Source organism: Diadema setosum, chromosome 22 (genome assembly GCF_964275005.1).
Source record: "Diadema setosum chromosome 22, eeDiaSeto1, whole genome shotgun sequence".
NCBI classification, from domain to species: Eukaryota; Metazoa; Echinodermata; class Echinoidea; order Diadematoida; family Diadematidae; genus Diadema; species Diadema setosum.
In genome coordinates this window covers 5,496,713-5,521,477 of record NC_092706.1, presented here as the reverse complement: position 1 = coordinate 5,521,477, position 24,765 = coordinate 5,496,713, and the positions used below count along the sequence as shown (strand labels likewise).

The following is a 24,765-nucleotide window of genomic DNA, read 5'->3' as shown; positions in this document are numbered from 1 at the left end:
AATAAACCCAGGTAGCTCGCACCCGCCGGTACGCCTACGGGACACCGGCAGATGACCTATTGATCACCCGTCAGTCGCTGAGCAATTTCGTAAAAGTCGGCCGGTGGCCGGTGGGACATCGTTTAGTTGCCAATGGGGCATCGCTCCGTGACTGCTAAGCCTCTGTGCGGAGAAATCCCCATATTTCGCAGATTTTTAACCTAAAATCGACCGGTGACCGACGAGAAATCGACAGAGTATCGATCGGGCATGGCTGCGGTTTTATAGCCTGCTCGACATCTCCAAAAACTGCTGAGCGGGGCCAAAATTTCAGCGGCGACCGAGTAGAGTACAAATCGGTCGGTCGCCGTTCTGAGTTGTGACCGCAGCCTATAAGACCGGAGGTGTGACGTCACCAGCCTTACTAGTTTCCAGTCGTACTACTGGGTCTAAAACCCGCCGCACACTGTACGACTCCTACGACCTGCCAACGCACACTATACGATCAGACCTTACGAGTAGGCTTACGACTGTTCTGTGTTCAGGGCCCCGTTGCTAGAAACTTTGCGTTTTATCAAAATCATTGTTGCATGCATGTCTCCTTAATACGGCAGACCCTGAGCCAATCAGAATGGTTGTTTCAAAATTAGCAATTATTTGCAATTGATTGCAACTTTCTTGCAACGGGGCCCAGTACATTTAACAATGAGTATTAAAGCGTGCGCAGTGCGCACTGTGTGCGCTTGCATTTTACTGCATTGTGAATGACTGAAAGCCCACGACCGGTCGTAGAAATTCAACATGTCAAATCTCTACGACTGACGCTAAGACCCTGTCGTGCGACTGGAAACTGGCAAGACTGTGACGTCGTACGACGAGGTCTCATGGTTGTATAGTCGTGAGTCGTAGACTGTAGTGTACATTGCCCAGTGGCATGACCTTATTGCTGAAAACAGAGCCGTAAATAAAGAAAAATCGAGAGAGTTCGGCCAACCCGGTTTCAGATCATTTGCCTTATAATTGGTCAAGAGCCCTCCACGTGACTACAGGACGCCATGTTGGGGACCAACTTCGAGAAAATCGCTGATGCAGCGCAATATTGATATGCACAGCGCTCAGTGGCGTAACTACGGGGGGGGGGGGCATGGGGGGGGGGGGCACGTGCCCCCCCCCCCCAATCCGCTGGTAAAAAAAAAAGAAAAAAAAAGAAAAAAAGAAAAAAAAAACTACCAAAATGGTAATTCAAGGGTTAGTAAACTGCTTTTGAAATCGACATGAAAGGATGATCAAGAAAAAAGATATTTTTCTAAGATTTCTTTTAACCATATAATTAAAGAGGTATTATAGTGAAACATTGTTCAAAAAGCCCGGAGACGACAAAAGATTGTGATTCAGTGTGGTTCCTGGTTGGCATTTTGAATACAAGCAGGATGTACGCAGCGGTACTCAGAACATCGGAATGGCAAAAAGAGTCGCAGCAATGTTGCGCAATGTGATGTTTGATAGGTTGTTCACATTTGCTATCAAAGCTTGATCATTGATTTTGCAGTGTTGCTTTACATACTAGTCTATATTAAAATGCCTTGCATTGCCAATAATAAGACTTGACCTTGGCTATTTCCTAACTTTTCCATCTATATGAAACACACACACTTACAAACACAAACAAATTAGGGGGTGCTCTATATAAAGTGCAGATTTTGGACATCCTTCTCCCGCTTAATCACTTCGACGCCCCCTCGCTGGTCATACCTCCCCCAATCATGAATATAAACCGACATCCTTGACTACCAGTGGCGGATCCAAGGGTCGCACCGGGCGCCCCCTCCCTCCAAAGCGAAAAAATATATATGTAGCTACAAACGACAGTTTTTGGACTGTAAAATGTCAAAATTTTCAAGCTCGCTCGCTTCGCTCGCTCGCATTTAATCGTTATGCAATTCTCCTGATGCTGCTGTCAGTAATTGCCAGCAGTTGCGCCCGGTGCGTCCCCTCCCCTTAATTTCCAAAGCGAAAAAATATAGCTACAAACGGCAGTTTGGGGACTGTAAAATGTCAAAAATTTTCAAGCTCGCTCGCTCGCATTTAATCGTTATGCCATTCTCCTGATGTTGCAGTAAGTAATTGCCAGCAGTTGCGCCCGGTGCGCCCCTCCCCTTAATTTCCAAAGCGAAAAAAATATAGCTACAAACGGCAGTTTTGGGACTGTAAAATGTCAAAATTTTCAAGCTCGCTCGCTTCGCTCGCTCGCATTTAATGGCTATGCAATTCTCCTGATGTTGCTGTCAGTAATTGCCAACAGTTGCGCCCGGTGCGCCCAGGCCCTCCCCTTAATTTCGAAAGAGAAAAAATATAGCTAAAAATGGCAGTTTTGGGACTATAAAATGTCAAAATTTCAAGCTCGCTCGCTTCGCTCGCTCGCATTTAATCGTTATGCAATTCTCCGGATGTTGCTGTCAGTGATTGCCAGCAGTTGCGCCTGGTGCGCCCCCTCTCCTTTATTTCCAGAGCGAAAAAATATAGCTACAAACGGCAGTTTTGGGACTGTAAAATGTCAAAATTTTCAAGCTCGCTCGCTTCGCTCGCTCGCATTCAATCGCTATGCAATTCTCCCGATGTTGCTGTCAGTAATTGCCAGCAGTTGCGCCCGATGCGCCCCCTCCCCTTAATTTCCAGAGCGAAAAAAATATACCTAAAAACGGCAGTTTTGGGAACATAAAAAGATGTCAAAATTTTCAAGCTCGCTCGCTTCGCTCGCTCGCATTTAACCATTATATGCCATTCTCCTGATATTACTGCCAGTAATTGCCAGCAGTTGCACCCGGTGCGCCCCCCCCCCCGAATTTCCAAAGCGAAAAAATATAGCTACAAACGGCAGTTTGGGGACTGTAATGTCAAAATTTTCAAGCTCGCTCGCTTCGCTCGCTCGCATTTAATCGTTATGCCATTCTCGTGATGTTACTGCCAGCAACTGCCAGCAGTTGCGCCCGGTGCAACCCCCTTAATTTCCAAAGCAAATATATATATATATATATATATATATACATACATATATGTATATGTATATATACATACATATATTATTATATATAGCTACAAACGGCAGTTTGGGGACTGTAAAATGTCAAAATTTTCAAGCTCGCTCGCTCCGCTCGCTCGCATTCAATTGTTACGTCATGCAATTCTGATGTTGCTGCCATGAGGTGCCCCCCAATGTCTTGACCCACGGTACGCCACTGACAGCGCTAATGCTGTGTAATAATCCATGCTAGCTAATTGCCGACTCTACAGCATTGCTTGCTGCTCTTGCGTCTTGCTCAAAAGTGAAATAGTACTCGGCAGTTCTGGGGTTTTCAACATTAGAATATAGAACATGCCTGTTGTGCAACGTACAATAAAGCATCTGTGTAGATAAAGTACAATTGATAAGCTTAATTGTATGTATAGTTTAGGGAGGTTTTGTGTGATATTTCTGTATTTATGATTTACGGTCAGAACCTTTGCTTATCTTGCTTTCGATACCAGATTTGATTCCTGGCTCGAGTAGATTCATTTCTCTCTTTTTCTTACAAAATCATTCTTTGATGAACATTTTAGTGACATGGTAAATCCTCCAAATCACGCATTAAACGGATGACCTAATTTGTTAGTCTTGACAAATTTCAATGTCCAGTTTGTAATCAAACTAGTCATTTATTGATTTTAACTCGTCACACCTTTCTCCTTTTTCTCTCATCCACATCATTCCTCTATTAGATTGATAACCCACCCTAAATTTACATAATATTTTCCATTTTTCTTCTGCACTCGTATCAGACTTGTACTGTTCCATCCTTCAACTAAAAAACCTTTACAAAGGGAACTGAAAAGGAAGCAATTGATTCATTTCACACGAAATCCATACTATGCAGTAAACTGCGAATAAAATGATGTAATTTTATATGCGACTTTCCATAAACATCTTGGAGCAGGGGATCCCGTAGATTGATTGGCAAAAACATAACAGCTGACAATATAACCGAAAAGTTCAGCAATGAATACGCAATAAGTGAACTATGATTCATGTAAAACATAACTGATAAAGACCGGTAGTTGGCACGTTAACGTAAGGACAACAATACCAAAAAAAAAAAAAAAAAAGTTTGATTTGATTTGATTTAAAAGGGGCTCCGGTATATGATATTAAGTATGTAAATTCCAAGTTCATTGTTCTGTGTGGGAAATTGATTGGGTTCCCTACGGAAATAACGGACCACAAAATAATAATCAATTATGTAAGAGGCGGACCTGGGGATTCTGCAAAGGGCAGGGGCACCTTTACAAAATTACAGGCGGCGCACGCTCCCCCTCCACTTTTTCTTTGTTTTTTATAGCATTTGTTTAAACAAAAAAATAAAGGGGCTCCCGCCCAGTGCACCCCATCTGGATCCATCATTGGTATTTGATGAAAGAGTAAATCATTACTGTTGTAACAATGAATCTGGGAATCATAATATTGAAACCAATTTTGAAAGATCTCCAATACACTGATACATTACTGAGTATTCATATTAAAAAAAAAAAAATCAGACAACAATTCTTAAACATTTCTATTGAACTTCGAACAATTTATCTATTTCTTTTTCATTAGCATTCAATGCTGACACAAATCCGGTCGATGTACCGTAATACAGAACTCTCATCACCCGACACCCACCCTACCATTCCGAGAGGCTGGCAAGCGCACGGTGGCTGTTAACTCTTTATTAGAGGTCCAGTTTACCTTTGGGAGCAGTGATTTCAAAAATGTTCAAGATATCACATTTGATGCATATGTGTAGGTCTGTTGTATCATAAAACATCCTACCGTATGAACTATTTGCAATAAAACCTAAAATATAAGGAGATATCAAGGTTTTTCTCAATAAACCGTAACTGTGTACGTTTTAGTCTGGAAACATTTTTATTATAACTATTGTTCACGTTTTGTGTATTTAACAACACTTAACATCGATTATACGGATTCAAATTTTGACAGTGCTTGTTTCTATCCCTAACTCACATTTTAGAACTATTCTAAAGCACTAATGCTGGATTTTTGTTTCATCTGCAAATGGTAAATAATTATTATGCCTTTAAGGCCCTCTCGCTGTAAACAAGCGAGCGAAGCGAGCGAAGCGCTCCCCTGGGCTCTAGCGAGAGGCTGGGCCTTAACAAAATGTTATGAGGTGGCTGCATGCGCCCGCGCGCGCATACACACCCTTGTTCCACAACATGGTGCCTACTAGTATCTTCTTGGTTGGCCGAAGATACCGTACGGCTCTGGCTGCAAAACGTGTGAGACTCTGTTGGACCCAGAGATATAGAAACGCGTCCACAAAATGTAGAAACACATTAACCACAATGTAGAAATCGCCCATAACCGTAGAAAATTTCAACCACAAACATAATGTAGAAACGCCCACTATACGTAGTTAGAAAGTTGCATACATCAACCACACAATAAAAATGTAGAAATTACGTACACCTAACTCTATGTGGTTTATTTCGGCTGTAGTATCTGTATACGGTGAGTTCATTTCTTTTTTTTCATAAAATTTTCTGAAGAGCTTTTTGTTGCTGCTGTTTTTCGCAATTAGGCGTACCTTATTTTGGGATCGCGTGCTTAACACGGATCCTTACAGCAGCGAAACAAAACTTCAACAACTGCTCCTTATAAACCACCCTATGAAGCAATCTACGTTGAAATTCTCTACAGGCCGTGTCACACCTTTCCGGGCAAGCTACACGGGCTTGTTGCGAGGAGGGTTTTCCGCGTGCGGACAAGAATGTTTGCGAGTTTCGCACTTGTGTTAATTACCTGCTAGACTCATGCCATTCTACTTGCGTGTATTACCGGTACTGAGAAGTACCTACGTTGAAGTTGCCTGCGAGGTGCTGCCGGTAAGGGTCTCCTACTGGTGTTATGCGTGTACCTCTGCGAGCGAACCCCCACGACTCACTCGGAACAAGTTTTGAGCATGCTCAAGGCATTGTCATACTGTGTGTGGGGAAGTTTTGCGCCTTGACTTACGGGGAAACAACTTTGCTACCCGGAGCCCTCCGCAGTTGGTCCGCACTAGACAGTGCCTAGCGCGTATCTCGCCTATAGTTGCCCGGAGGTGCCCACGCAAGTCCCATTTAACCGCAGCCAAGTTTTGAGCATGACCAAAACTTTTTCCGGGTGAGTCGCGGGGATGCCCGGAGAGGTCCACGCACAACGCCAGTAGGAGGTCCGTAGCGACAGCACCTCGCAGGCAACTCCCACGCAGGTACCTAGCAGTCCCGTATGCAGCCAAGATAATGACATTCTGTGGGATTTCTGCCATTCCTTCAGAGGAATTTCTTCACTGAGTTGTCAGCACACACGCGACTGGTACACAGGTCACACTGTATACCCGCAAGTAGAATTTAAGTAGAACGCGTCCAGCAAGTAAGACACATACACTGACTCGCCCAAATCCTTGTACGTCCTCAGAAATTTCCGCTATCCTCGAAAATCCCCACACACAACAAGCCCGCGTATAGCATGCCCGGAAAGGAGTGACACGGCCTTTAGATCTCCGATTAGTGGTCGACGTTTGCGAATGATTTTTTTTTTACATTTAATTCAGTGCATGTGGCGCATCAACATTTATGGGCGCTGTTCAATTTCTACATTACGTGGGCAATGTTCTACATGTTTTCTACATTCTACATTGTGGGTTCAACAAACTCCCTCTGACTAGCGTCCAAATAGCGCTCCACAGAGCGCTCGAACTAATCTGACATGGTATGGTACGTCTTTGAATGGTTTGGTTCGCTTTTGGTTCGAATTTCAGCGCTAGATTAACGCGGTCTGAGTAAATGTATAATCTTGTGAATGGGAATTTGTCTACTATTAATATCAAATGTCAAATTGGAATTCATTTTATTTCATATGCTAAAAAGAAAAAAAAAATGAAGTCTACAAGACAAACAGATTCAGCTCCTTGCAGCCTATCCCGTTCCATACTGAATTCTGAAATGCCCATAAACTTAATATGCTGGCCTTTACTTTCCTGTACTGAACGGATTATATCTATTAATAATTATGTATATCATTTATCAGTAGGCAGCTCTAGAATAAGGACAGAGCATGATAAACTCATATAAATATATTATTTATCAGCATGTTTTCTTCAATCCAAGTCGGTGGACTCGATACCACACAGAGAAACATTGGAACAACAATTCCCCTCAAGTACAGCTTATATCAGTGGAATAACAATACCTGAAAGTAGCAGTCCAGTATCCAGGGAAAGTGGTTCTGTAGAGGCTAAGGAGAATTCCGGCAGCTTTGCCGCTGCCGCTCCCACTCCAAAAGCCAGGTAATGTGGATAAGAGTCAGCCAAGATCTGCATTCTTGAATCCGCCATTTTCATTTTAGCAGGCGACTTGCGTTTCTTTTCTGCATGACGAGATATTTGGGATTGAGATTTTATTCAACATGCCCAGAAAAAAGTGGCATTTTGAACCATTCCACATTGCCCTGGAATCTCTAAAAGATTTACATCCCGTGAAAAGAAAACTTGACAACACTTTCTACTGGACATTATAAAGTATTTTCGAAATATCACAATAAGCGGTATAATAGAATACTGCTATTAAAGCGGGCGCTTACTGGAAAAGTGGCATCTGCCATCTCCCTAATTTGATATCAGCTAAAATTTGCTCATCTAACATAATAATTATGTTACTGTGTAACTCCAGAAGCTCATTACTGACATTGCATCACGTTTTTGATTTTCAAATATAAAGATTGTAGTGGCCCGATAGTGCTACCAGACAAAAAGAAGAAGAAGAAGAAAAAAAAAAAAGAAGTCAGTGCCGAGCTGTCATATAACATCATGTATGTATGTTTGTATGTATGTAGGCCTATATAATTATATATATAATATATATATATATATATATATATATATATATATATACAGTATATACATTTATATGCACATATTTCATATTGTATGTGTGAACTAAAAATATAGATAAATGCCTTTTTCACATTTTAACTTCAGATTTTTTTTCCAATAGCAGCGCACTTGTCATATAAATAGAAATAAATAAACGTTGAAGTCGATGCTATCAAACACATACTATATTCAATGATTTTCTTGATGCTGAGATATATTTTACTAATCCTGCAATGCCTCAAATGGGAAACATGAATATTTCTGTTAATTTTCATAGAAACTCTTTATGTCGTCGTTACTCTTTAATTCCTAGTAGAGATCGTATACAATGTGTGATATTATTACAAATTGTCTCTGCTGCCACTACAGCTTCTTTGAAATGTCAAATGTCATCAGGAAAACTATACTTTGAACATAATAATCTTTTTGCAGAAATTAAATAAAACCCGTCATAAACATGATATAGGAAAGGGTATATCTTTAAAGTTAAATTCCAGACCATGCAATTTTGTTGTCTACAAAGAAAGGTAACAGAGGTAACCCTAATGATTTTTTTTCTTTCTTTTTAGACTAATTTTTGACAGGTATACAGACTTCCCCTTTAGACATGAAAAACAATATCGTTGAACTATTTACGGCCCTGGTATACCGAAAAAACAAAAATTGTCCTAGATTTATAGTAACTTAAGTGAGTGAAAACAACCTATACATGTATTACGAACTGGATTCCAAATTGGGAGTAATGGAGAGGGTGAATCTAATAGACCGAAAAGCTGTCTCACTATACACCTCTGAGTCAATGGACAAGCGTAGAAAAGTATACCTTAACATATCAATTCGGCTATTTCCCCCTGAGCGTCTCAATATCAGGAGGAAGATATTCATTTCATTTCATTCATTTAATACTATTTCATTTCCGACAATGAATACGAAAGAGGTACCGCTGGTATGTATTATAAGGAGGCATAAAGCAGGGAAAAGTTCACTTACTCTTAATATCATGACCTCCAGTCGATTTCAGTTCCATTTTCTCGAAACCGCCCTCACTGCCAGGAAGCAGAAGAATCTGCATGGTTTGGTCAGCCCTGATATGTAAATCGTGCATACGGAATGCCATGGCGGTATTGGCGGGAATTTGCAGACATCGTGTGCCTTCTGAAAACACTTGCCCACCAACGCCAACCTGATATACGATACAATGAGTTAAATACCTGTCAGGGATCGTATATATAACCACGTGACCGTAAAAACATATTGATATGCTATCCAGTTGCAGAACTTTGTGTATGTACATGTGTATTAATGAAGTAGATATTGATTAATTTGATTACGTTGATCAAGATAGCCTTTTTTTCTAAGAATTATGCGGCATTTTATCTAATTTTTGTGTATATAGGTATGCTCTACAAAAAAAGTATGTAAAAAAAAGCATCCTTCAACAACACAAGTGTTTGTGTAATGAAGCAAATGGCGTGATTAAGTTGATCAAGTAACTTTCTTTATCCGAGGTTCATGCAGAATTTTATGCCATTTTTTAAACACACGGTACAATTTGGAAAAACAATCCCCACAAAATATATTGTACTGTATAAATGTCTTTAAAAGATATGATTTAGTAGCACAAGAGAGAAAAAATACAGCTGCTTATTTTTCTTCATCTTTATTTCATTGTGAACATTGTGCCTCATATTGAATGAAATTCAAATAAAGAATATCATAAAAGAAAAATGTGTGTGTTTGTGTGTGTGTGTGTTTGTGTGTGTGTGTGTGTTTGTGTGTGTGTGTGTGAACAATGAAAAAAAGTTCAAGTGATGGAACACACACACACGGACACACACAGACACACATTACATTGTTTACTGGCTCGGAAGAAAAGAAGTATATCATCATCCCATGGCATTATAATGGTTAAATCAATACACAGTCGACTTTTCAAAGCAGAGTATTATCAAAAGATAAATAAATAAATAAATAAATAAATAAATAAATAAATAAATAAATAAATAAATAGATAAATAAATAAACAAATAAATAAATAAATAAATAAATAAATAAATAAAAACAAAAATAAAACAAACTGTTCTAACATACTCCAATACGCCTATACAATTAACTCTTATCATGGAATACCTATACAGTATCTTACAATGTATGAGCAGAACATAATTTGTTATCAAATTATTATTGCAAAAACGAAAAATAATAAAATACATAATGTGATAAGGAGAAAAAAAAAGAAAATATAGGCCTGATTATATTTTTGAATATCCACATATGCATAGTACAAATTGAATAAGGATGGGAATGGAATGGAAGGTCCCACTAAAAAGCAATGCATTCCAATGTATTGTGGAAAAAAGTGGGGACCCTCACCCCCCCCCCTTCCGTCAGCCCTGTGTCTATACATAGTTTTTCTTACTTACCAGCTTTGTTCCACCCACACCAACGCCGACGTTGCCGTCAACCTCTACTTTGTTTATGGTTTTCACATCCACTTCCGATTTATTGTTGAGTGACGTCACCACCAGGCAAAGGGAATTCCGAGAATCCGACATTGCCTCACGAACTAAGGCATGCGAAGGATCTATTTTTCTGAGTAAAAAAATAAAAAAAAAATAAAAAAATCACCCCAAGAGCATTACTGTTAATCTCTTGAATGTGTAGAGCAAAATACTGCTATAGAAAAAAAAAATGAGTTGAAATGTATTGCATAATTTCCGCTTTAATTGACCTAGAAGAAGTTTGTCTGCGATTAGCTCTCAACAAGCACAATTGTACTTTTTCTACTTTTTTCCATCAGGAGAATGAAAATGTCAGTGTCTAGGGAATAAACATCAGGATCTCTTATTTTCCCTGTTGCTCTTGAGGAAGATCACATCTTGGACCCGTATTCACAGCAGTGTGCCTGTTCCACGGACGTTGATAGCGTCCGATTTACACCAAAGCCCTTTTTACACTTGTGTTTCTTAACCCCGGACTTTCTCTGACCCAGGACTATCGTTAGTCAAGTACCATTTTTTTTTCAGCTTTTTACACTGGCCAATTAGTCCCGTACTATCTCTTGTCCGGGGCTAAGGAGAAAACTGACCTTTTTACACTCGTATTTCTTAGTCCCGGATTTTCCAAACCACATGAATATTCATGATTACGCTGTGCACTGTACACGTACACGCACGCACCGGCAGGACTTGATTACCTCGTTTCTGATTGGTCAGTGGGGTCGGACTTCGTCTCCGTCGCTTAGCCCCGGATTATTTTTTCGTTCTGTGTACACTCACTTGCTTGGCGCCGCAATTGCGGTGCTAACCCTGCTATTTTGCACGGCCAGATAGTACGGGATTATCGGTGGGGCTAGCCCACTTTGGCAAAAACGAGTGTAAACAGAAAGTGGGCTAAGGATAGTCCCGTACCAACGGTGGGGCTAAGCCCCCCCCCCCCCCCTTTAGCCCCACCGTTGGTACGGGACTATCATTAGCCCACTTTAGACTATCCTTAGCCCCACCGTTGGTACGGGACTAAGCAAAAATTTACAAGTGTAAAAAGCCCTCAAATTACCGATCCAGGGTCACAGAACTCTACTGTGTCCAGGGCCCATGAAGTTACGCATGACTTTACGAAAGACTGGAATATGAAGTGCTGATGTGTGTGACCACCCCCCCCCCCCCGATACGTTTTAGCAAAGTACGACTGTGTGTCAATATGTCATTTACATTAGGCAAAAATACGCTTTCATTTTAAAGGGTGTTTTATCAGGTATAGAAATGATAATGATCGTCTCCAAATTTCAATATTAGCAATAGCTACTGAAATAAACAGTGATTAGGAGGCCCCATTGGCTTGTCATATCTAAGTCGTTCGGAAAGTCATGCGTAACTCGTACGAACAGCTTTATGAAACATAGCCTCTCAATACATGTATGTATGTATATATAAAAAAAAATATATATATATATATACATATATATTGAACTGAAGAAGGGAAAACTGATCAGAAACAAATGATAAATTGTCAAAACTTTGAAAAGTCTAGTAATCCGGAGTTCTCGGGTTCGAATCCCGATGAAAAACAATTTCTTTGCTCAAAGTTTTCACTATATATTATATATATCAGTGCGAGAGATAGTTCCCTTCTAAAACGTACGCGGTCCCTCATGCATTGTGGGTAGTATAGTGAAAGAAATTAGACTTGAGGTGGATATGTAGATATCCATGTATACATTTTTTTTTTTCGGGGAGTTCCGTCCTATTAGTTGAGTGCTCGCTATCAGCGGTTTGCGCGTGTACGTAGTGTGGAGTAAGGTCATGACCACTTTGTGTATACGCCTTAAAATCGGCCAGTTCAGTATCAGAATCGGCAAATTTGTGAATGTCCTTGCTCTTTTACACGAAGGCTATTCAAAGGAGATGTACTACTAATTGGCGGGTATTTGATTTAACTCCTATCCCCCCCCCCCTCTTCTGGCCCCATGTACCAAATCCCTCCCTCTCCCTCTCTCCCTCTCTGTAATTTACCTGTTGCTGACAGCGTCCACAAGGCTTGGGACAGGAAGAGAATTATCAACGATGTTGACGAGATCGAACGATATGGTGACTGAGTTCCCGCCTCCCAATTCCACGTCTACGTATCCTTGCGGCACGGATGCCTCAAGATTTCCTAGAAAGCACAAAAGTACAAAAGGGGTCGATATTAGCTTATAGAATAGACCTATATTTATGTAATATTGACTGGCCTCGAGGGAGATACCAGAAAATATTGCCCAAACTGAAAGAATATTGCCCGAGGCAATATTCTTTCAGTGCGGGCAATATTTATCTGGTATCTCCCTGAAGGCCAGTCAATATCATAGTTATTACCTATCCCCTAGGTAAATTAGGAAAATATGTGAATACAGCTATACACTATGATATAGATCAAGCCACATTTGACTACCTGTAGATCATCACCAACATGTCGAATAATTGAAAAATTGTTCATCAATGTATATCATTCAACGCCAACTTCAAAGAGACATAAAGTAGTTGTATTTAATTACAGGCGAACTTCAAACATCTGAACGCTTTTACACTTTATTTTTGCTTCTGTTTCAATTTGGAGAGTTGTAATAACTGATGGTCACTGTGCAGCCAGTCATTGTTTGACGCGTCGTGCTGCTGGAACTAGTGGAAGTGGTCGACCTTGTATGAGTTGATTTATCGGCGTTCTTCTGCGGTGCGTGTAATCGACACGCAGCGACGTCCTTGAATGTTTTCTCTTCGTGGTCGATCGGAATGTTTACATGAGGTGGGAAGAGAAGGAGTGGAATCTCTCTTCCCACCTCCCTGTTTTACAGTGCACTCCCGTTATAACGAACACGGTTATAACAAAATTCTGGTTATAACGAAGTAAAATTTTGGGCTGCAATGTCATCCACTCTATGTATTTCTATCGTTTATTTGTTCGGTTATAACAAAATTCCGATATAACGAAAGAAAACTGCCGGTCCCCAGGATTTCGTTATAACGGGAGTCCACTGTATATGTAAAACTCCGGATGCTCGTGATATGCTCTAATGTCGCCCGCTGAACTCCCGACCCTGCAAAATACCAACTGTAATTGCCTCGCAAACCTACCTCGTATAGGTAATAATTATTTTTATTGCCCCAAATTATTGGACCTCCCTAAATAAAGGTATATAATAAGATAAGAATTGCTCCTTCTGTGTTTTCCAAAAGAGACTGAAGTTGTTTCCCTTACAAGTTGGGGTCAGGCCAACTTGTAGGTGTATTTTGCTATTCACTTGCAAAAAAAAAAAATAAAAAATAAAAAAATCGTATAGCCACCTTCAACAGTGGAATGAACTATTGCCGCTACCACATCTTTTGTTCAGCTTTGTCCCTCATTTCACTAAGTAGGGGAACCCGGGTTAAAGTGGACCAACATTGTTTTTGCCGAGCCGGAACAGGAATCAAGACTTATTAATTAAAGCAAGATTTTTGGTTTGTAATGCACTACCTAAGGACTACCGCTAACAAAAAGAACAGCGATTTTCTTTTCTCAAATTATCAGTTTTATCAAACACTGTCAACTTAAAAAAAAAAAAATAAAGTATGAAAATTCCATTTTGCGCGCGGCAGACGTTCGGGGCAAAGTGAAATTCGGAACGGAGCAGAAGCGAAAAACGTTCTCCTAGAGGTTGTACGCAATGTAAAAACCATATACCAACTGCTAAATTGCTCTTTTATGGCCTTGTATATTCTTGTGTAGATTTGAATGTCCTGTTTCCCCAGACCATCTTTTACTGTTCAGCGTTAAAGAGTATCTATAGGCCATATATGAAGGTTTCTAACTTAAGTGTATGTGTGTGTGTGTGTGTGTTTGTGAGATACAGAGGAATTCACAGTTTATTTGAAGAAAATTGGTCGTGAAATGGCTGAACTTTCGAAAAAGAGCGATCCTAATGAAATGCGACAGGCCATGACTTTTACTGAATCTCTTTGTATTGTTTTCCATCAAATACACTTTCAATCCCCTTTAGAATTGTACGTTTCATGGAGTGCTTTCTAAATATTAATCAAAACGTTAAAAACTGAATCCTCACCTCAACCAGAACTATACCATCCCTTTAATGACGTATAAGCAGTGAGTGGAGATCATATTCTGCTAGCGATTCATTTCTTGACACGTACCAAACTGCATCTTAAGCCCATTCTGCTGCGTTTACACCACCATGCTCCCGGCGGCCACGGCGGCCGTTTGCCCAAAACGAAGTGCGCAGATTATTTCCCTGTTCCCCGCTCCCCTTCGTATGCTAGTCTTGTTTGTTCCAAGTCCTCGCTCCAGTAAACATACAGCGATCAGACGCTGTTCTCACGGCGTCTGGGTCACGTTAGAATATCAACATTTTGTTCGCCTCCAAGTTTTGTTGCGCCCTATAGCTATTACCTGTCGTCGTGTGTTTTGTTGAGTTCATCCCGTTTTATCACGGCATCCGAGATTCCTCATTAGCACCGGACTGCCAAGGCATTTTTTTTTTGACAGCTTAAAAATCTGACACAGTATCCACGGCAATCATAGTCTGTCACGTTAGCCTATCCCTTCTCGACGCGTTATCTCACGTCCATCCCGTTTTGTTCACGGTGGCCTGAAACATGACTGCCGTGGCAGCCGGGAGCATGGTGTAGGTCCTATTTAAGACGCAGCATGTTCCACCTTGCCCCCTCCACTTTTCCCTGACCATGGTATCTTTCCCGACATGCATCACTGTGACGTCGGCCAATTTTTGGTAGCACTGACATTTTATTGAAGCTTAGGCCCATATAGCATGGTACCATACCTTGGTTTTCGAGATATTTCAGATAAGCACGATGATTTGGTATAAAATAAAATATTACCATTTTTTTTTAGAGGCATCAAAAAACAGACTTTTCCTTTAAAATATATAAAAGATGACTTTTTGCTTGGCTCAGATATTTAGGCCTTCGTATCAATTTCCTTCATATTTATGTATCAATTTCCACCAAGAAGTCACCGGATAGTTTTAATTGTATGTTCGGAAAAAATCCAACCAGCCAAAGTGACGCCTCTTCACCTTCCATGGTCTCGAACAATTTTCGCCAAGAAGTTACCGGATGTTTTTACTTGTATGTTCAGAAAAAGTAACTTGATTCACAGTAGTGTTGCCAGCAATGCTTTCGTCAGGTCTATGAAGGCAGTGTACAGCGTCTTTTGCTGCTCACGGCACTTCTCCTGCAGCTGGCGTAGTGAGAAGACCATGTCTACTGTAGATTAGCCTGCCCTGAAGCCGCATTGCGACTCTGGATACACCCGGAAGGCAAGACTCTGCAGGCGTGCCAGAACTACACGTGCGAAGACTTTCCCGACAACACTGAGGAGAGAGATGCCTCTATAGTTGTTGCAGTCGCTGCAGTCTCCCCTGTTCTTGTAAACAGTGACAATTAGGTTATACTGGCATCACGCATGTCTTGGGGTATGTGGCCCTTTTCCCAGTAAAGACACAAGAGCTCATGGAGGTGTTGCAGTAGTACCGGCTTGTCGCTCTTCAGAATTTCTAGTGGGATGCCATCATTTCCAGGAGCCTTTCCGCAGGATGGACGGTCAATACCTCAGCTGAGTTCTTCTTTTGTAGGCAGTGCGTCCAGCTCCTCCATAATAAAAGGCTAGGTAAGGTATCCAAGGCAGCCTCTGTTACCCTATTTTGGGTTGGGTAAAGTTCCAAGGTAGTGTTCTACCCAGCGTTCAAGCTGCTTACATTACTCTGTGATAGCTTCTCCAGTCTTCGTCTTCAACGGTGCAGTCTTGATGGCGGTGGGACCGATTGTAGCTTTAATGATGTCGTATATGTCCCTTGCATTTCCGCTGAGTGCAGCTGTCTGAATCCTGCGGCAAAGGTTTAACCAGAAGTCATTAGCGCAGCGGCTCGCAGTCTGTTGAACCATGTTGCTGGCAGTTCTAAGGACATTGTGTGTGCTGGAGATGGGGTTCTGCTTGTAGGTCAGCAGGGTTTTCCTCTTGGCTTCAGCATGTGGTTGCGTCTCATCCAGTTTCTCACCAGCCTTCTTCCCGAACACAGAGAAGGCTGGGGAGTAGATAGTATCCCGAATGTGGCACCATTTACTATCAATATCATTGTCATTTGGGATAGGATTGATCATTTTCTCATTGAAGGTGTCTTGAAATCGTCGACATCTCTCGTTGATACAGCAGGTGTTGATGCGTGGGAGGCCTCTGGTTTTGGTTCGATGTATATTCTTTGTCATCAATCTCACTCAGCTACTGACGAGAGAGTGATCTGAGTCGCAGTCTGCTCTGATAGCTCCGTGTATGGAGAACACTGCTTAGGTCTGTACGTTTGGTGATGACAAAATCAAGCTGGTGCCAGTGTTGAGACCGAGGATGTCTCCAGGAGACTTTGTGGCGTTCTTTACCTTTGAAATAGGTGTTTGTCACGCACAGCACACCACGATGGCAGCACAGCTCTAGCAACCGCTGTCCATTATCGTTCATCTTTCCCGTGCCTTGGTGGCCGAGACAGGAAGGTCAGGTGTTGTAGTCAGCTCCCACTCTTGTATCAAAATCTCCTAGAAGGTAAAGTATCTCAGTGATAGCTGTATAATACATGTATGTCACCTTTTGTGTTTTGCAGAACATAACTTTGCGATGGTTTTAATGCAAAAACAGTTTAGTGTATACCGAAGTATAGGCCCTATCAATGTAAATCATATCCTATTTTGGAAACAAATGAGAGCTCGGTCACAATTTGGTTCACATTTTAGTACAGTTTTCTTTTTCTTTTGCTTTTTTTGATCATAGGTATACCTATACCCCACTTCCCTGGGTACCATTAAATCACCTGCTCTGAACTTCTTTCCGCTCTCCGTTTCTCTTCCATAAACACTGACCATTCGGGGCTTACAGCCAGACAAGCTTGCTTTCATTTAGATTTCATCACACTTCTATTTGTACAATCCCATTTCGATTTCGACCAGTTATCATTATAATTCCCATGTTATTATCATGTATGTAAAAAAAAAAAAACCAACCTGTGCTATTATTTCTTATGTAATATTGATATATGAGAAGTATAAAATAAATTGAAATGAAATGAAACGAAAAATATCAAAAGGTGCAGCCTCCTTACAGAGTTCTTGGTGCATGAGTTTTTGTTTTTGTTTTTTTGTTTGTTTTTTTCAGACTGCTCTCTCTTTATCGCCACTCAGTGAGTGGGGACTCGAACAATTTGTCGTATTGTTTAGACAATCATTTCTGAGGCCATTATCCTCGTCAAGCGTTCGCTTGTGATGATGGTCATCTGTATTTCTGTTATATGCAGAGTTGCATAATATTGTCTTTGGAACGACAGGTATACGGGATACCATGTTTGTATTGCAATTATGCATAAAATAGTGCCTGCTTGCTTACATTTTGCGCTGTGTTTGAAGAAAATGTTGGATATTTAAATTCAAGATTCAATTATACTCAGTTAGTTCAAGTTTAAGTCGAAGTATTTAATTTCCGACAAACAAGTAATTAGGAATATATATATATATATATATATATTTTTTTTTGCTTGCTTGTCAGCTGATTGGGCACCATAATAATGTACTAAAAAATGGGAGGACGATATTGGCATAATTGGGCACCACAATCTGATTTATTTCTATTTGTGTTTTGTTTTGTTTTGTTTTATTTGTTTGATTGGTTTGTTTGTTTATTTTTTTTTCTTGTCAGAATATTAGGCACCACAGTTGGTTGACATGATGTGACATAATTTCATAGCAATTTAGCATAAATTTAGGCCGCCTCAAGCACAATCCCGTTTGTTTTTTTTCCCCCGCTGGTCACACCGGTGGCATGTCTCCTATAGCTACGTATTATAATCAGCGTTCGTCAGCCGGGGCCAGGACTATGTTGTGCAGGACTGGCTCTACATGTGTCCGATAACTTGCCTTGAATCTTACCGGCATAGAGCCTTCTCTTCGGTTGCTCCATGTTTGTGGAACTCGTTGCCAATAAAATCTTTGGAATTGTAATAACCTTAGGACACTTTCCAATCTGAACTAAAGACGTGTGGCATATTGAGGGAGTCGGGAGCCATTAGATTTTCTGTACATATAAAATAGACTAAATAGTGCTATGCTATATAAGTGTTCATTTTCATGATGTCAACCTTGTCTCATGTATTCTTGTAATGTTGTTGTGTCAGTCTTTTCCGATGTTGTTGTTCTACTCATTTCTTTGACATAGTAATTCCAACACCTTTTAGATATGTAGGCTATTTTCTTATTCAGATGTGAAGGGCCCACTTTATTACAGGCCCTTCAGTAGCGGGTCTTTTCATTTTTCGTACATTAAGTATTTTTCGCTTTGATATTGCTTCATTATTGTTGTATTATTCTGTTTATTTTGCAATGTATCCCCTATATACATTATCCCTTTGTTACAAAAGTGGTGAGTAAATGCATTTCGTGTTTCACTGAAAAAAAATAAATTAAAGGGAATTTGAATTGATTGGACCTGTTCCATCCGATATTTCTCCATTTCAGTATGTGCTGTAAAAAGTTTACATTTATACTGAATGACTTCACTAATAAGTGATCAAGATGATCATTCAATCACGACCTTTATAGCTTAACTTTCATCCATTCTAACTGATTCTCCCCCATTTGAGTCTTTCTTAGTTCTTGTGAGGCCTAACTTCAGGTTTCTAACATTTTGTTGGTCAGATTAAAAGAGAAACCTCAGACGAAATGTGAAAGATCATGTACTTACAAGAGAAATTCAATGTTTGTTTGATGAAAATTGGTTTTGAAATGGCTAATATATCCAAAACAGAATGATCCTTATAAAAGATGGGACCATCCTCTTATTATGATAGTAATGCATTGAAGTGGGTAGAGGACTATTTGTTCAATCGCGTTCAGTATGCTCTCGTGAATGGTGTAAAATCACCCAAGAGAGTTACTGAGCATGTTGAGTGTGGCGCTCCACAAGGGAGCACCTTAGGTCCTCTGTTATATGTTACATAACGTCAACGACCTAGCGGAATACCTTAATGAATGCAACGTGTCTCTGTATGCTGACGAAATTTGTGTATATACATTGCACATAAGAATGCTGAATCTGTGGTAGATAGACTCTAAACAAGGATTTGGAAGCAGTGTACTTGATATAAATAAATGTGATTATTAATTACTTGGTACAAAAAAGTAAAGCATTTTAATGTCCATATTGATTCATGTAAAATCAAACGATTTACACATTATTACATATATATTTTGACGTTATTATTGGTTAACATCTAAATTGGAATCAGCATATTGGAAAGATATCAAAGGAAGTAATAACGGAATATAATTATGTATTGTAACGGATACGACCTTTTATATATAACACCTCAGACTGCATTAATATATTATAAGAGTATATTATAAAAGGAAAATTTGATTACTGTGATATAATGTGGTCAAATTGTAGTAAGATGTTAATTCATAAATTGCAAAGATTACAAATTCGGGCAATGCGTACCTCTCTGAAAGTTAGTTGGAAGTATCCAAAACAATTATTATGATCAATTAAGTATTTTTTATATTGAAAGAAGACGAGAAACACAAAATACCATGCATAAAATTGCGCATGAAGTTTATCCCTTTAGTCTGTGTAAGTTGTTATCATTATACAAATACAAATACTTTTTCTGATGCAACATGTTGAAATTTGAGCTATGTAGATTTTATACTAATGTTCTAAACGTAGAGGTTTATGATGCAATGGATGTAAAGTGTGAAGTGATTTTCCAGATAATATCGAGACTATGAGTTTTAATAATTAAATAAGGCTTCATTTGAAACAGCAGCAGTTGTAGTCCTATATTCACTGCATCATAATTATTACATCATATCAATATATCATAAAGTTTCATATCATATTAAGCGATAAGTATTATTGACATTTGATTTATGTCAATCTCTTGTCGATGTCTGTATTTTCTTCATGTGCAGTTACATTTAAATATATATATATATATATATATATATATATATATATATATATTTCTCTTTTTGTCTAATCATCAAATTGCTATACACTGAATCTGCTGAACCTATGGGGGTTTCTTTTATATTGTGTACATGCACACACTTGCAGAATAAAAGCCAATAACTGGGCATGTTCCTTTTTATCACCGTGTTGAAATAAGATGAAAGTGAATGAATGAAAATGAATGTTTTACTATGCTTTTGGATGTCTTAGCTATTCCAGTACCGATTTCTATCAAATGAACATTTATTCCTCCAAGAATGGTATGCTGTGTTCTATATCTTAAGTGGCTTCTTGGTATCTCGCGAAAAAAAAAATAAAAATATTAAAAGCCCAATTCTCATCTCCACTATACAATCCCTTTAACTATCGAGAGCCATGATACCGTGATTGAGTCTTCCTTTAACCCTAACTTACCTGGAGGGGGGGGGGGGGCTATAATGCCCCTCCCCCCTCGACACTTCGCGCGACATCTCCGCAACGCGAGAACTCATCCACATGGCGATTCATGACAATTTACCTTGAAGCCTTGCGCAACTTTTAAGACCAAATTTGCGATGTCCGGCCGGGTACGCGGTGTCGAAGTTACGCAACATTTTATGTAAGTGCATGTCAGACTGAAAATTGCTCAAAAACGTGATTTTGTGTACAAAACCAATGCAAATCAGGTTTCTATCTGAAATTCCTAATATTATCATTATTTTCACTTTTAGTGATTAAAAACAATTAATTTTATGTTTCTTATGATTGAAATAGTGTTGCCAATGATTCCCTTTGAAAAAAACGATAAAAAACAAAAGTGAAAAAACAAAGAAATACATAAGAAATTATAAAAACAATAAAATACATAAGAAATTAAAAGTGATACCAATTTTTTTTTTACCTAAATTAAATCAGAATTCACCTAAGAGTCCTCAAGCAAAAAAAAATTGAAGTTTGGGGGCTTTATTAAATGATTTCCAGCCAAATTCTAATTTTATACATAAATTAACATAATTAATTCATATAAAATAAAATAAAGCGATTTATTGAAATTTAACAACACAACCCTATAGATTGCGTCATGAGTGACGCGTGTGCCAATTTTTGTAACGAACGCGCCAATCGCGGCTGGGATCATAAGGGGGGGGGGGCCCCCCCAGGACTTTAAGCTCACAAAATAGCCCAGGTAAGTTAGGGTTAAAAAAGAAGGATACAAAATAAGCTCGATCTCGGTTATCCGTAAGTAGTCTTGTCTCATTGACTGCATAATCCTATAAAGTCCCCTTACTCTGACCAGTTGAGGTGCTCTTTCTAAGTACGTGAGAGTTGCATTAAGTATCAAACTATATAGCCCTTTAGCAAGAGGCAAATTACTCTGTCCCTTGGATGTCACATTTCTGTTAATTGAGGCCCCGTGTATCAGAGAGTTACAGCTCATGCACCTAAAAGATCCCGTCTCATTCATCCATCGCAAAAGGCATCGACGGTGCATTATAACCCCGTGCAGTGGTCCCACCTCTCACAAAACTAGACCCCCATGAAACCAGCTATATAGTACATGCGCATATGAATATGTGTAGTCAAGTCAATAATCTTCGGTGAAAATTTGATGAAGCACATAAAAAGCCTTTTATTTATTCCTTTATATCAGTATCAGTTGGAGTGTATACGCAAGAGCATGTAAACTCACTTACCGGAGTGTTTATAAATCACCAGGTGATACGAAATTTGCTTCTGGGACTAATTGCTCCTGTCAAATTTTCTCCAAAGATATAGGGTTTATTTTGTTATTTTATTATAGGGTTTGAGGTTTAACTTGATGTGAAGATTAGGATTAGGGTTAGGGTTATATTTGTGGATAGTATCTATGTTTGGCTTAGAGTGCAAATATCTAATGGGAGCAAATGTCACCCACCTTTGGCGAAGAACTTCTGTGCTGAGTTGAATTTTCCTTTATCCTCCGATATGATCGGAGGAAGGTGGAAAGGCTCCAACTTCTTATCGACGTCTTCATGTCGCAGTATATCAGAGAGCTTGAAGGCAGTAGGGGTAATCTTTTCCCTCTGCCAAAACCAATTTTTGTTCTTCTTTACGATGAGATGACCCGGTCCACATTTTTTGGCATAAAGCAAGTCTGGGGCTGGGATGAGATCCTGTGACACTTGTTTAACAAGCTCAGTTGCTATCGAAGTGAAGATGGGAGGAGACATGTTGAACTATGGAATAATCACAGGCCCTTTTTATCTCTGTAAAACCCCGTCCTCCTCTTAACCGAAAGGTGGCTCAGTCGGTAACCTGTCAACCAAATGGCACCGCGGTTTGATGCCCAGTGCGTCTTGCTGAGCAACTGAACGTCGTGTGCTATCCGATCCCATCTATTACGGGCTATAAACATTCCGCCCCTCCGATTATAGGACGTGAAACGAAACTCCAGTGTGTGGGCATTGAGGTGTGAGCGAATCATAACCGACAAACATAAAAGATTCTGCTTTATTCAGTTGTTTTGGTCCAACCAAATGCACCCAGCCTCTCAATGATTGGGTGAATTTCTATCAATTTCCACATGCTCCACCCACAGAAAAGCAAAGATTTTTTTTTTCAACTATAGCACGCTACATTTTGGTTGACCTTACTAATACTTCTTCATAAGGCTCGTTGCTTAAAATTGTCATTGATCGAATTGATCTCAGAATATGTACTGTACTATAGCAGGGGCGGATCCAGGAATTTCGTAAAGAGGGGGCGCGTTTACAAAAATAAAGGGGGGGGGGGAGGGCGCACGCACCCCTCCCCCATTTTTTCTTTTTATTTCTTTTGTTTCAACAAAAAATAAAGGGGGGGGGGGGGCGTGCGCCGGTTGCGGTCCTCCCTGGATCCGCCCCTGCTATAGTAAGCTGCACACTCGATGGATCACACGTCATGCAATCGTTATGTTCGTCAAGTTTGCTGTCACTTCGCATTTACGTATCCCACAATGTCACAATGGAATTGAACAAGGTTATTTTGTCTCGTCACCTTTTCTCCCGCAAAAAAAAAAACCAAACAAACAAACAAACCTCATACGTTTACATTTCTGATGTTACAAAAATGGAATATGTTATGTTCTTCAAAGAACCATTTTGACTATGTATCACCACCCTCCCCAGAATAACATGAAAACATCTGTTCAGCTTCGGAGGGTAAAAGGTATTACGCAGTGTTTCTTGCCCCCACCTTTCTCTTGTTCACTGTATACATGACAAATTTGGGGTCAATTTCTCCAAAAATGAGAAAGAAGTTTGATAAATGACTCTCAAAAAGCTATCACATAAACGTAAGAGTGCTCCTGACCACTCCAAGATTTATGTTATAGCTTTGTCAAGTTGGGAGAGACTTTATGTGCTAGCTTTGTTCATGAAATGGTTTCTAGAAAAAAAGTCTCTCCTAAGTCTGAGTTTATGTGATAGCTTGTTGCTATATCTTTTTCATGATTTTTTTTTTTTGACAAAGTCTCTCCTAAGTATGACAACCAAGGCACATAGTTTAGACTGCACCTCGAACAATATTTGTTTTATAACCCTCACAAATAATTTCAATACTGACAGCAAATGAGGTGGAATTTAATCAATGTTTAAGATTTGTAAAGTTGACCAATTACTCATTTAAACAAGTTCATTTCTTCTGCATACAGAATTACACACGCCAAGTGTATGCATGCTGGACTGCGATGCGCGGTACCCTTTCATTTGTATGGGGAAGCTATTTGTAATCTGAGACTCCTCGTTACCTACCAGTATATCACTGCCTTGTATCATACGTGAAAACCTATAACCATGAGTCTTCTTGCGTGCTGGTGGAACCGTACTATATTCGCGTCAATGCAATGAGCAGAATTCAATATCTTAAAATGAGCAAGTGGTGGTGAGGAGAAAAATCCTTGGTAGAATCTCATACATGAAATTGTGTGGTTTATTAGTGGTACGTTTAATAGCAAATTACCAGCGTGATGGGACAAGAATTTTCATGCGAAAAATATTTGTTATCGCTTTCAATGCTGTCGACTAATCAGAGGACAAAATTAATTCGTGAGGTATGTAATTAATATCATAGCACATACTATATTGTGTAGTAGCAAGGTATTCATGGCTTCAAGTGATATGCTGCATTTATAGATAAAGCCTCGGGAGAATAATCTTATTTGAAGGCAAACAAGCCGACCATACAATATAAGTCGAAAATCTTGTAAAATTCTATTGACTAGATTTATGTTTACTCTGAGAGAGAGTTGTGAAAAACATAATAATGATATTCAGAGGAGTGCGAGTTCAGCATCATTGAA

At 39.6% G+C, this 24,765-nt stretch overlaps 1 protein-coding gene across 1 annotated transcript in view; it reads right to left on the bottom strand.

Annotated features, from left to right (window-relative positions):
• LOC140245572 (uncharacterized) overlaps window positions 1-22,657 on the bottom strand; it is a 28,692-nt gene extending 6,035 nt beyond the window's left edge. The window contains exons 1-7 of the mRNA XM_072325137.1: window positions 22,363-22,657; window positions 16,856-16,945; window positions 16,185-16,506; window positions 15,701-15,843; window positions 12,443-12,584; window positions 10,355-10,523; window positions 8,922-9,114 (exon numbers count right to left, since the gene is read on the bottom strand). Of these exons, the coding sequence (XP_072181238.1) occupies window positions 8,922-9,114; window positions 10,355-10,523; window positions 12,443-12,584; window positions 15,701-15,843; window positions 16,185-16,506; window positions 16,856-16,945; window positions 22,363-22,657 (1,354 nt within the window). The remainder of the gene's footprint in view (window positions 1-8,921; window positions 9,115-10,354; window positions 10,524-12,442; window positions 12,585-15,700; window positions 15,844-16,184; window positions 16,507-16,855; window positions 16,946-22,362) is intronic.
• Between the last annotated feature and the right edge of the window lie 2,108 nt (window positions 22,658-24,765).